The following is a 14,327-nucleotide window of genomic DNA, read 5'->3' as shown; positions in this document are numbered from 1 at the left end:
ATTATTCGTTTCATGTGAATCGGTGGCCAAACATATAACCTAACTTTCCAACATGTTACATGTACCTAGTAGAGAATAAGGAACCCGACCCAAAGCGACCCAAGACCCGAATAAACAACCCGAATTCACCCGAACCAATTAAACTCCTAACCCGAACCCGAGATAAAATATTAGGGTAGGTATTTGGGTTTAAATACCCACATTCGGGTGACCCGAATAACCCGAAGTATAATACATCGATGCATGTATCCCTAATTTTTATAGGGTAGTTTAAGGGTGAAGTAATATAGTGACCATATGTATTCTTGTCCGACTATTCTCAAGACTCCAATTAATATTGGATCTATCACAATTCACATCCCAATGCATTAATTACCATAAAACATGCTGAGAATGTATCTTCAATTCAAAAACCTAAATAATATGGTATTTAAACCAATATGTATTGAGCATGTTTCTTCAATCCAGACAAGTATTGATCCACCGGCTACAACACTCCTTCATCACGTCTAATGCATGCTTGCATGATAAATTTAATGTTTTGCTAAATAATATATGTTATTGTTGAATATGGCTGTATATTATGGTTTTATAACGGCTTTGAATATGGTTTTTAAATTTATGATATTGTTAAAGATGGATTTTTTTTTAAATCCGTTTAACCCGAAACCCGAACAAACTGAACTTATTTGGGTCGGTTTTTGGGTCAATTTGTTTTGAGCTCAAACCCGAACAACCCGAAACCTGAATAAATAACCCGAAAAACATCCCTAGGCTATATGTGTTGCGAATATTACTTCTTGTTTAAAAGCGACTAAAGTATGTGTTTCTCTTATATTTAGTTTTGGAAAATTCAACTACAAGTCTTTATATCACTCATCCTAATCAAAATAATAATTTCTTTTATAGTTTTATATGAAAGAGTTCCACAACTTTCTAACTCGTTTAAATTTTCTTTTTAAATGGTTAGCCGGCCTTAGATATAAAATGGTTAACTAAATGTATACTTGATGTTATTTATTTTTAGTTCTCTAAATATAATATATGTCTCGGGTTTGAGGTGGATATATAAAATTATTATCTGTTATGAAAACTAATTTCTTTTATATTATTTATGCTAAATAAAGTTATGTTTTATATAAAGTAATTTAAACGGTTGATATGAAGCTATTAAGGAGAAATTCATAATGGTATATTCTATAGAAGTTAATGGCTATTAGTTGTATTGCAATTATCTAATTTAGTTTATACATAACAAGGATATAAAACAAAAATATATAAGTTCAAATAACTAAATATATAACACCCCCACCCCTCCCCCCCTCTTTTTTTTTGTATTGTGTTACACAATACAATTTGTGTAAATAATATTTGGCAGAAAATTTTGTGTGACTTGCCCATTATTTTATTAATTGTCACATTAAAATAGCGTGGATGAATGATGTAAACATTAATTTATATAGGTCAACAATTAAACGGTGTAAAAGGGTTTACAAAATACGCGAATAACTATTATTTAACTCTTGCGATTTATTTTTTCTATTTTTTTTTTTGAACTGTGAACTTCTATAAACAAAGGCCAGAGCCAAAAGCACCCTCCACAACCCGGAGGAGAGCCGAAACAAAGCAAGAAAAGACAATTTCATCAAAGAAAACTTACACTAATCTGACCAAGAAATTGATTTACTTTTTCTATATATAAATCTTTGGATGTTAATTAGATATTAATTTTGATCAAAGAAATACAAAATGATAAACACTATTAAATACATGATTTTTATATAGCATTTGATATTTTTCGTAAAATTTTCTTAAATTAAGTTTTATATAAAAGTGTGAATAAAATGAGCCGCTCGTGGGCTTTTTGAAATCGAGATACTGAGCTTAAACAAGCTCCAACCTAAGGTTAAAATAAGTTGGAGGTTGTTTAATAAAGGATATCGAACCCTAGCTTCACAAAACATTTAACAAGCCAAGCTCAACTTTTACATGGATCTGGAAGTTAATTGAGATTGAACTTTCGTAAACTAAACAAGGTAAGCTTAAGATTAGACTAGCGTGGACATTTACGCCCCTAATTTTGAAAGTTAATAAATAATGGTTTGTCGGTGATGAGAATTTGAATTTGAATTTGAATTTGCGTGGAGAAGATATTAATAGTATGCCAATGATTAACACGTTATTGTCACAAGAAAATTCAAATTAATGTTCAAACCAAGAAAGACAACGACAAAGGCCTAACGCATTACCAAAATATATAATTCATTTTTGTCGATTTGATGAAATAAACATTAAACAATCTTGACATAGTGACTTGTTACCAATGCAACTAAGATCAAAATTTGATGTTTTTACTCGGGGGTTAAAAAACCCAACTTTTAATAGTCAAAGGTCTAATATGAAAATATCAAATTAGTTTCAATACTTGATTTCTTCAATTGTTGGTTTAATGGCTAAAGAATGTTTGATGTCACCAATGTGAAGAGTGTGCTTGCCCATTGGAACCCTTCGAATCCCAAATTGGTCAATCACACTCAAATGTTTGCATACATGAAGGTCAAGTGCAACCCTTTGAAGCCCACCCGCGGCCACATGGACCTTCTGAAAGCCCACCAGTTGTTTATTTATGGCCCATTTTCCTTCTGGTGGGCTCGAGAACACCGTCACCGTGTGAGTCCCGTCCATGGTTCCCGTATTCACTACATTGATGTGTAGGCTTGTGAAGAGGGTGGAGCATTTTGCGTGTGATACCCGCAACCCGTTGGTTTGGGTCGTTGTGTTGTTGTTATTGAGGTGGATTGGTATCATAGGAACCGAAAGGGATGTTGCGGCTTGAGCTATGGAATGTTGGAAAGTTGTGTAACTTAGACCGTGTCCAAACGGATAGACAACGGGCCCTTTGTAGAAACGGTATGTTCGACCCGGGTAATTGTGTTTCGGGTCGGCCCGCATTCCCATGTTTGTCATTGGTACTTTAGCCAAGTACTCTTGTGGGTACCATGTCATGGGCAATTTTCCTCCTGCGGAAATAAGAAAAAAATGATATTAGTCTCTTATTTAGGACTTTTGGGCTTTTATGCGGCCCAACAACGAATCTAGGCCCATTGGTTTCTAAAATAGTTTTGGAGCTATTTATTTTAGAACCTGGATTGGTTGTTCCAAACAAGACATCAGCAATAGCGGTTCCACCGGCTTGGCCCGGATATCCGGCCCAAATTATGGCCAAAATACGAGGGTGCTTTTTTGCAAAAGTGATGTCAACCGGGCCACCGGACATAATGACAAGCACACATGGGCCTCTTGAAGACTTTGCAACTCTAGATATTAGCTCTTGTTGATGTCCGGGCAACAATATGTTGACCCGGTCTCTTTCTTCAGCCTCAATAGATTGATCAAGGCCCATAACTAAGACGGTTGCATCGGCTTGTTGGGCAGCCTTTTCAGCCGGCCCGATTAGTTGGTTCCCTTTACAACTCACATCACTACACCCTGTTTGGTGAATCGTCTTAACGTATCTCGCTATACCTTGTAATGGTGTTGTATACCCGCAAGCGATTCCTAACATAATAAAAATAGATTAGATTTTGTATTTCCTTATAACAAAAGACAAAGTTTTCTATAACACATACCCGCATAGTTGCCTATCATGGTGACTGTGACATCCGAATTGGGCCCAATAACAGCAACAGTACGGTGTCGCATTGTTGACAATGGCGGGCCTCTCCCACGGTTTTCTAGAAGGACAATGCCTTGACGGGCCGCTTCTAGTGCAAGTTGGTTACTCGATGGTAAGCACACATCGGGTGCCCCTAAGTTTGCATATGGTTGTCCCGGCCCGTCAAACATACCCAAACGCATCTGAACACCAATGGTGTTTGCCAAGGCTCCATCAACATCAGCCTCTTTTAATTTCCCTTGGGCTATCGCCCCCTCGGTATACACCGCCAAAGACGGGCCACAATCCAAATCAAGCCCTGGAAAAACAATCAATGTTACATAAATAAAACCCTTAAAATAAAACAAAACTTGTTTAACAATTTGACACGAACCTGCTTTAATGCTCTCCGCGGCTGCATCTTCTAATGAGGCGGTGTAATGTTGATCGGTATACATAACCCCAACCGAATCACAATCCGACACGATGTATCTATTTTATAAGTTTAACCATTAAAGATAATTAGAGAAACCGAACTAATGAATCATTATATTGCAAACATGTTATCTAAGTGTTACCCGTTAAGGCGCCAAGACCCACGAATCGTCTTCTTAAGGAGATTCGAATTGGCACAAGTAGGCTTCCCATTGACTTGATTGTATGAACACATTACACTTGCAACTTTACCTTCTAAAACACAAGCCTTGAATGGTACATTATATGTGTCCTCTAAATCTTGTTTACTCACCTACATTAAAACATAAATGTATTTTTGGTGAGATAACAAAAAGGAGTGCTACTCTTATAAATAAATATTTAAACAACAATAACAACAATAAATAATAATAATAATAATAATTTAGGATCACCTTAGCATTAAAGTTATGTCGATTAACACCATTCCAACTATCAAGATCATACGCGGTGTAGTGTTTGCAACACGCCGCTACCTTGAGTCTACTGCCCACATTGCCTTGAAGTCCTTTAACATATCTAACAGCGTACCGAGCAGCCAATGCTGGATCTTCTCCTGGCGTTTCTTGACCCCGGCCCCACCTTGGATCGCGAAAAATATTCACATTTGGGCTCCAAAATGTTAGGCCCGCCATTCCTCCATTGTACATAGCCCGCGCTTCATTCGACACCACCTGATTTTTAATTTTTTTTCCACATATTCAATGTAAGTACAACTTTTTTATTCATGGTGACCACAAATGCACCCAACTCTAAAATATGCTTTTGTTAATTTATTATACAAAGTACAACTAATTAAATTGTTATAATAAAATTAGTCATTTTAAATATTTGAAATATCCAATTATATAAACCATAAAGGTCTTTTAGGAAGATGGGTTATAACTTATTATAGCAGTAGAGGCCCCACTAGCCGGCCCAAATTAATTGTCCACTAGTGTCACATGGACTCATGGAGTATCAAAAGTATGGGCTACAAGATTGCCAAAAAGAAAAGTACACTTAACCCCCTAAAGTTAACTATATATGTAAAACAGCCCCTATATCATTTTTTTAGTTAAAAAACAGGCCCTGGTTTCATTGCAGTAACATTTGTTTATCTTGTGACATTGCCTGCAGAATTTGGTTATCCCGTGACTTTTGACTTGAGTGTGACCACACTACCACTTGCACCAACAATCATGTAAGAAATATTTTATATTACTATTGATAACCGTGATAACGGTTCATGGTAAAAAAAAATTTGGACCTTAAGTAAAAGAGTCTTTTATTGGTTTAAACAATTTAATTTTGATGGTTATAATTTAGGTTGTATAAAAAACTTTTGCATAAAATTAGGATTAAACATGTATCAAACGAGACTAGAACTCATGACCTTTTGGTTGAGAGTAATACCTCTTTGCCACTAGAGTAAGCTATTGATTATCTAATTGAGTTTAAGTACTAAATATACATATTGCTTTAATAAAAATACATATAACTTTTTAAAAATAAATAAATTGGGACCTAGCGGAGTGTCGGGCCTGTGGCCGTCGACCACCCAGCCCCCTAGGGCCGGCCCTGCGGTAATACCCTGCTAAACAATGAAATACGACAGAACAGATACGTTATACAAGATTGTTAAAGACGGAAAATCAGTTAAAGTTGAATTCGAAATAACATTTAATAGTGCTACTTACTGCTTACCATGCATGTCACCTTTAACTTGAATAATGCATTTTATGATTCTAAAAAACAAGTCTACTTTGACAGTGTAACACGTAATCTGGAATCATATAGATTTTTTTAACATTAATTTTAATATTATTGAGAACTCGAATATTATCCACCAAATAATAAAAACGTAACGATTTCTCCTTTCATTAAATAACAAACGTAACATATAGTCATACCTGCCCAATCTCTTCCCACAAGGTGTCGTTAAAAGTTGAAGCCGTCGTAATAACCTGAGGAAACTGTGTGGCACCAAGAAACGTTGGAAGAAACCGGGTTCCAGGACCCACATCCGATACGCCATGTAACGCCTCGGACCACCATTCGTACCCTTGAATTCCTAGCCGAGGTACCGCAGCTGCATTGTTGACCAAAAGTTTGACCTTTTCTTGCAAAGTTAACCTTCCTAGCAAATCTTTAACTCGGTTTTTTATCGGTAAGTTTACGCGACAAAAGGTGAGGTCTTTAGTGACATTGTTACTTGGGTCACAAGCAAATGGTGGTCTTGATTTTCCGGTGAAGAGAACCAAGAATCCAATTAGGATGAAGAATAAGGACGATGGTGAAATAACACATTTTATGTGAACTTTTTGGACCATTTTTGTGTGAAGTTTGGTTTCAAGAAAAATAAGGAGTGAAAGGGTATTTATAAGGTCATATACGCATGCATCCAATGAGGAAGCTTGAATTGTGGCCAGTGGCGAAGCTTGAGCAAAATTATCAGGGGGCCGAAGTTATTGATCCAAAATTTTTGGGTCAGCAGTTCGGTTTGAGTCGGTCAAAGTCAAACAATATAAAAATTTTCAAGTTGGCGGTTCGAGTCAGGTCAAACAATATAAAATCTAAATAGCTAATTTAGTAATTTTAGTAATTTTAACCCAATTCGACTCTGAGTTCATACAAAATCGACCCTATTTTAACCCAATTTAACTCTAATTTCAACCCAAATTAAGTATTACCAGTTACGAATGTCGGGCTCCGGTATTCCAGTCGGCGTTGGTGGCGAGAAGAGCTGAAGACGTGGCAGTTCGGCTGGCGCTGGCGGTTGTGGACGATCGCCGCAGGCTACAGCTATTGCCGTTTCACCTTTTGACGGACGTTTGGATTGCTGATGGAGTCTGGAGACATGTGCATAGGCGCGAAGGCAGAAGTGCAGAACCCTAATTCAAACCGTCACTTGTTATTTGATGTATTTTATTGATTTAAAAACTTTAGCAGATTTACAGTACAAGCCCTTAAAGTTTGGGATTTCTTTAAAAAGGCAAATTATAATAACAAACAGACTTTATATAAAATAAAATCAAATGTTGGTTTTTTATAAAATAAAATCAGTGGGAACCAGTATTATTCTATGGAGAAATTATTTTTGGGGGCCGGGCTCAATACGTATAAAAACAACCCGGGGGGGGGACCCCCTGGCCCCAACAAAGCTACGCCATTGATTGTGGCCCGGGTTGGCTCCGGTCACTCCTTTTTTATTGCTAAGTAGTGTAAATTTGTGCATTTTTGTCTGAAAACTTTTATACATAGTGTAAATTTACTCGTTATCGTCCAAAAATTTTGAGCCCGGTCACCCTGGTTTAGGAAAATTTTATACATTTTGAGTCTGGCCACCACGGTGTACGTATTCAACCATTTGTCCAAGCTTCGTTACTAATTGTATCAATGTATGTGTGTATACACATAAATATATATTATAGTATAGATGGTGCGTTGGTTTTTGTGTTATGATTGGGAATACATGACCCTTTACACTTTTATAACCATGTTTGCCACTTGCTACCTTAACTTCAATACACATGTATATGTATATGTATATGTACATGTACACATTATGATGTTTATTTACCTTCTAAGATACCAGGACAAATATTATTTCAAAATAGAAGATTTGTTCTCTTTTTATGAGAATAATTTGTAATTTGTTAACTGATAACTTGACGTGGGATTTGATAAATACATTAGAAGACAATAAGCCAAGTGACCCTCTGAACGATATATTCCTTTTGCTAGTAGTTGCAGTTGTATCATGTATGTAACGTTACCATTAAAAATACTTTAATTTCAAATTATACTACAATAATTATATGCATTCTTCTCCAAGGATGTGCATTCTGGTAAAGACATGTATTGCCCAACAATATTTTTGGTTAAAGAAGTTGGGTTTTCATACGCGTGCAAGGATGGAGTCAATTATCTTCTTGATGGGTTTCTTCAACAAAATGCAATTTTATATTAATAATAATTGTTATATAAAAATAAATGTATAAATATACTACAGTTTATTACTAATAAAAAATGTTACGATATTGTGTTATATATAGTTTTTTAGCATTTTCTTTTTGTCGAGTTATGTTTCTTGTTAAGGTTGGTGGTTCAGTAGTAGAGACAAAGTCACTTAACGCCCAAAAATTTTGAGTTTGAGTCAAACGGATTACAAAGAAATTTGCCTCTTAAAAAGGGTAATTATGTTTCTTTCAATACATCCAAAAGAAGTAATTTCAATTTTTATATGGCCTTGAGTTATATTAAAACAGATACGGTTTATTACATTAAATAATTTAATTATGAAAATAATCAATGGGATGGTGATTCATTGGTCTTGATTTCAAGTCTCACATACGACAAAGATTAAAAGAAAATTTGCCATTTACAAAAACAACAACAACAATAATAATAATAATTTAGAAACTACGACCGATCAATAAATTAATAATAGAATAGTTATGATGGAAAAATACATGATTTTTCTTTAAAAACAAAGCATATTTAAAAAATAACGCGACATAATTAACATGGCTTGAAAATAGCAAATTACAAACACCCTATACAAAATACAGTATCCTAACTAAAATTTAGCAGATAAAAAGATTATTATTAATTTGGGAAAAGGCAAGAGGGTCACTGATTTAAGAAAGATGAAAAAATATATGCATATTAAATTACGGTCCAAATTAAGGTAGAGGTTAGAGCTATGATGCAAGCAGGCATTTGGTTAAGACGTCAATTATGCTATAGATTCTCGATAATAAATAAAAGGTAAAATGTTGGAAATTTTCTAGGGAATACACTCACGGATGTAAGAATCTACTGGTTTTCAGTTTTCACAAACAGCCAAACCATGAAAGAAGAACTAACTAAAAACCTTTTATTTTTACTAATAAATTTAATTAACAAGAGAATTAGAATAAATAAAGCAGATTCAGTTATTTCTTTTATTAAAAAAAACGAGTACCACATTTTAATGATTGATTTATAAAATGTTATTCTTTGTATAGTAAATGAAAATATTCACAAGAATTTAATTTCTTAGTTATAACATATTAATTAGAGGTCCATATTTTGAATCAAATCGGCTAGTGCTCACTATGTAAATATAAAAATAAAGAAAACAAAATTACTTTGCCACTCGTGATATATGCTCCTGATCACTATGTAAAAAGTAAGGCTCGTTATTTGGGTTGATAATCGTGTCAGAATTGTTCCAAACAAATTTGTAATGGTCTATTTTTATTTTTATTAAGAGTCCAACCCCTTCAGGCACAATGACATGAGAGTGATGGTTAAGACTTGAAATCATTGAGGTCTCAGGTTTGAAACCTACTCAAGAGGATTTCCTTCTTGACGATGTTCTTGGGTGAGTAAGACTTGAAATGTAAAAAATCATTATCGACAGTTGACATTCCGTCTCAGAAAAACTCACTCAGGTATTGGCGGTGGTGCAAACGAAATAAAAAAAAAAGTGTCCAACCCTCTTTGACATGTATGAGAATGTATATTTATATCATGAGTAAACTTTTTAATTTTCTTTTTCAAGAAGCATTAACCGTATTAACAACCATATCAAAAAATTTATTAAATTCTTTAACAACGGTATTTTTTTCTTTTTTTATTTATTTATTTATTTTTGCTAACAACCACAATCACTAACTAAAGTTGATGAGTAAAACACTTTATGTAATGTGTTGATGAACTAAAAATTATAACTTTTAATCTATTAAATCCTCCTCGCGTGCTGCTTGCACCATCATAACCTTGACCCCTGACCTGTTGAAATAAAAATAGACTATAGCGAACATAAAACAAATAGAGATAATGGATTGTTGCCTTTAATTAGTTTGGACTTTAATTGATTTGAACTTTTAATTTGGTTGGAATTTAAACAAACATTAGTAACGTTATATTTTTTCAGGGTTAGCGAAATACAAAAACCGCCAGAAAAAAAAAATTTACACCACCGACGAAAAGTTAAGAGTAGAAAGACTGCCCCTGCTAACCTTACAGAGTTACAGGTCCGCGACTTTTAATTATAGTATATTCTAAACATAATAAGGATTTTAAAATCAGTTTAACATATTGGATCAAGTTCAACCAATGGAACATATAGATGGCATGTACAATGTCATGCAACATCTTCAAACCAAATCATGGTACTACCATACGCATAAGCAATTATATTTCTGTTGAACCAAATAAAAGATCCGAGTTAAAATTCTAAATAAGCATGAAAATTGATGGATGCGTGCCGTGACCAAAGTTGCACAACCTATTATTATGAAAAAGTGGATACACATATATGGATATGGTCCTAGCCTACAAAACGAGTTGACTCGGTTATATATATGTTTGTGCATTATGATAAAATTTACATGTGCAAAAATAACTAATTGAAAACAATAATCCAAATGATGAGTTAATACTGCAATTGCATACACCAGCAGACAATAACTATATGATTTGATATATAAACTCCTACCATTTCAATTCTTTCTTTATGACATATATGGCCAGACAATCTTTTTTGCTAAACTGTTGTCAAGATTAAGAAATATATGACTACCAGACGAGGATATGATGTGTATCATCATGGGGACTAGGATATTAATTTTCAGTTTTTATAATGTTTTTGTATTTAGTTAATTTTCAATTTTATATATAAATATAAACTATTGAAATTCCCCTGCAAGTCAAATGTCGCCATACCTAGGCTTGAAAAGAGTCCAAGAACGTACCTCGCGGACAAGACATGAATAACGCCTACAAGAACGTCTATGGATTCTGAAAGCATACCGATGGAATGAACAAAATACAGAATAACATTAAGTTTTTTCGTTAGAGATTAGAGGTAAAGAGAGTTTTGGTCCTATATATATTAGCTCTAATGCATTTAGTCAATTACATATATAAAATAAACTGCAAGACAAATCCAACTTATAGAGATTTGTTTAGTCTGTAACATTAATTTTACGTCTTTAAGAAAACTTATTTTTCATCATGTTTCCAGAGAGGTACAAATCATAATTCTCTTACATCAAGTTAATTTGGGTTTACCTATGCCCATCCTCCTCTCTATATTAATTTCCATTGATCTAACAGGAATTGCGATCCGTCTCTTCTTCACATGCACAAACTATCTCAATCTCTCACCCTTATATTGGCCGACATATGAGCCACCCCTAACATTTCCCAAAAAATACTGTTTCTTATTCGATCCGGGCAACCTTGTGTACCCACATATTCATGTTTAGTCAATCTTTTAGTCGTTTCCACTTATCCCATCTTGTTAAAACAAGAAGTCAAACTTATAGTCATACTCAGGGGCGGCCCTATAGTGTTCCTAGGTGAATCTAGGGCTTGAGGCCCCCGAAAAAATAAGGCCCCGTTTAAGAAATTAAATATTTATATATTTGCATAAAACCATCTTAAAACCATGTAATTGAAACTTAATCCAATAATGATGGTCGAGTGGCTTAATTAATAGTCATCTACTTTTAACTTTTAACCAACATTCCACCCAGGTTCGAGTCTCTAGAATTATTTTTCACTTTTTTTCTTTTATTTTAGTTGTTTTATTTTTTATTTTTCCATTTTTTTTCCATTTTCTTCCCTAGGTATATTAACTAACATTCATGCCCAGGTTCGAGTGTATAAGACTGCCCTTCTTCTTCTTTTTTTTACTTCTTTTAGTTGTTTTATTTATTTTTTCTTGTTTCTATTTTCTTCCTTTAGTATGTATAAAATTTTCCATTGTTGTTTAAGAAATTAAAAGAAAGGTGGTTGCTCTATGATTTGTACCAAACTCCTTTTTCAAAACAGAAACTTAAAATTTTGTAATTTCATATATGAAATACGACAATATAAATTATAACAATAAAAAGTTATAAAATATGTAATTTCATCTCCCCAACTCTTAATAAGAGCCCCCAATTTTTTCTTCGCTTTAGGTCTCAAAAGTGATTGGGGCGCCACTTGTTATACTTTGCCTATCATCCGATGAAAGATAAGGTCGGTTCCACAGTCAAGTATTGTCTGTATAGCCCATGAATCATTTGACTGCTTACACGTTACACCAATCAGTATTGCTTCATCAAACTTTCCAACCAACGACAAAGAGAAAAGTTATACGATATAATGAACATAATTAAATGCAGGTCATGTGTCGTGCAACCAATCTTTAATTTATAGGTCACATTTTACATTAAGTGCGAACGTATACATAACTTATTTCATTAAATTAACGTTTGAAAATTTTGACACAATGGGAAACGAAATACGAAGGCTTCCGATGCTATATGATTATATCTAATCTATATAATAATTAATAATAAATATATAATAAATTGTTCATCTTTGGTTGACATATCTAATATATATAGTTAGTTGATCTGTTTAACTCATTCAATCAAATAGATCAACTCACTAACATGCTTGATTAAACATTTCAATTACTAAATGTGTGTGACATGTTTAATCAATTTTGTTTAAACCCAACAACCTGATTAACACGTTTACAACTTTATCATTGTTTGTTAGCAATTTTGACACTATTATACAGATGATTTACTCGGATCATATTCGGTTTATATGATTTTAAGTGAGTGCGAATTAAAGATGACATTTTTTAGACAAATAAATATCTGGTTCATGCTGCCGATACATTAAAAATCATCTTTAAGTCATTTACTCTTTCCCCTAGTTGAAACAAAATCCATCAAACTTACATGACATAAACCCATAGGTGGATCTACCATGGAAATTGGATATCCCTTAACTTTCTTACAAAGTGCAAATTAGTATAATAATTATGTTTTTCTTCTCCATTTTATGTGTTCAGATATCTCTCCCCGAGCAAATATTATGATACCTATGGTCCATTTTTTTTAGATATCTTGAATACGTCTTCTAGTTTCGCCTCTTCCTAAGCCTTTGTACGGTCTTAGAATTTAGGATTACTAAACTAGTTTTTTATTAACAAAACTGAACATCTTAATAAGATAATAAAAAAAATTGATGATGATAAATGACATTTTGACATTTTGTTGCTTTTGGACATTGTCAACCGACGGCTTCAAGTCTTGTCCAGAACCATTTTTCCAAATTACGAGTAGGAAAGGTATGCATGCATGGCGGGGTGTTGCCGACGATGTTTGCCAGGAGGCATAGATTATTTTCAAAACACATCATATAGCTATATATATACATTACAAATTGAAGAGGTATGCACCCGCCTTAACATCGAGCGGGGCGGGTCAACCCACAAGATATAGACAAGAGTCTCGAAATCAGGATGTCATGAAGACACAAAGCCAAAACCTATGCGCATGGCGCATATCACATATGCTCACGCGTATCACATATGCTCACGCATCACATATGCTCATGTGATATATCACATATGCTCACGCATATCACATATGCTCACGCATCACATATGCTCATGCGTATCACATATGCTCACGCATCACATATGCTCATGCGTATCACATATGCTCACGCATCATATATGCTCACGCATATCACATCTGCGCGTGGCGCATCTGCGTGTGGCGCATCACATATGCTCACGCATCATATATGCTCACGCATATCACATCTGCGCGTGGCGCATCTGCGCGTGGCGCATACCACTTATGCTCACGCATATTACATATGCTTGCGCATATCACATCCGCGCATGAAACATCTGCGCGTGAGAATAAAGAGAAGACCTTGCGCATCCCCAGGATAGGCGCATATCACACATGCACATAGTCAACCACGTCCTTATCCAAATCAGGATAAGGACAACCATGATTGTGCTCATCAGACAACCTTCCAGAAGGTATCCTTTAAGGAATACAGAATATGCTGATGTTGACAGCTGCCAATGAAGGGTGGACAACTCAGCAAAACCCATGTGCTACCACGTGATTGCACATGGGTCAGGTGAAATACCTTGGTCAGAGAATAATCAATGAAAAAGCACCAGGTGTCCTAAGGACACGTGGCGCGAAGCAATAGGAGGAGGCCAAAAAGGCCCTAATTGGGTCTGAGCCCAATCATTGGAAACCCTAACACTATAAATACCACACCACCTCCACTAGGGGAGGTAAGAAAGAAAATACATTCAAAGTCCTTACTCACTTTCTGATTATTATTATCTTCTCCTACAATATCTTATTCTCACACCGGAGGGTTACCCCAAAGAGGACCCCTCTGTCCCTTT

General features: G+C 34.7%; 1 protein-coding gene across 1 annotated transcript; it reads right to left on the bottom strand.

Annotated features, from left to right (window-relative positions):
• Positions 1–2,348: 2,348 nt before the first annotated feature.
• LOC143612184 (beta-D-xylosidase 1-like) lies at positions 2,349–6,441 on the bottom strand. The gene is made up of 7 exons (XM_077086225.1): positions 6,022–6,441; positions 4,525–4,803; positions 4,234–4,403; positions 4,050–4,147; positions 3,630–3,974; positions 3,145–3,558; positions 2,349–3,020 (listed from the first exon to the last, which is right to left on the bottom strand). The coding sequence occupies exons 1-7, from the start codon at positions 6,439–6,441 to the stop codon at positions 2,419–2,421; spliced, it is 2,328 nt and encodes a 775-aa protein (XP_076942340.1). The 3' UTR covers positions 2,349–2,418.
• Positions 6,442–14,327: the final 7,886 nt, after the last annotated feature.

Source organism: Bidens hawaiensis, unplaced genomic scaffold (assembly GCF_021521415.1).
Source record: "Bidens hawaiensis isolate Kalapana, Puna unplaced genomic scaffold, B.hawaiensis_p1.1 tig00033872_1, whole genome shotgun sequence".
Lineage (NCBI taxonomy): Eukaryota > Viridiplantae > Streptophyta > Magnoliopsida > Asterales > Asteraceae > Bidens > Bidens hawaiensis.
The sequence above is the reverse complement of the archived record's forward strand: the minus strand, read 5'-3'. Positions and strand labels throughout refer to the sequence as shown.

Coding starts and splice junctions, on each gene's coding strand:
- LOC143612184 (XM_077086225.1), bottom strand. CDS start 6,441: ATGGTCCAAAAAGTTCACATAAAATGTGTTATTTCACCATCGTCCTTA. Junction 4,404..4,524: donor GACATAACTTTAATGCTAAG/GTGATCCTAAAT, acceptor GTTTTAATGTAG/GTGAGTAAACAAGATTTAGA. Junction 3,021..3,144: donor GTTTGGAACAACCAATCCAG/GTTCTAAAATAA, acceptor TTATTTCCGCAG/GAGGAAAATTGCCCATGACA.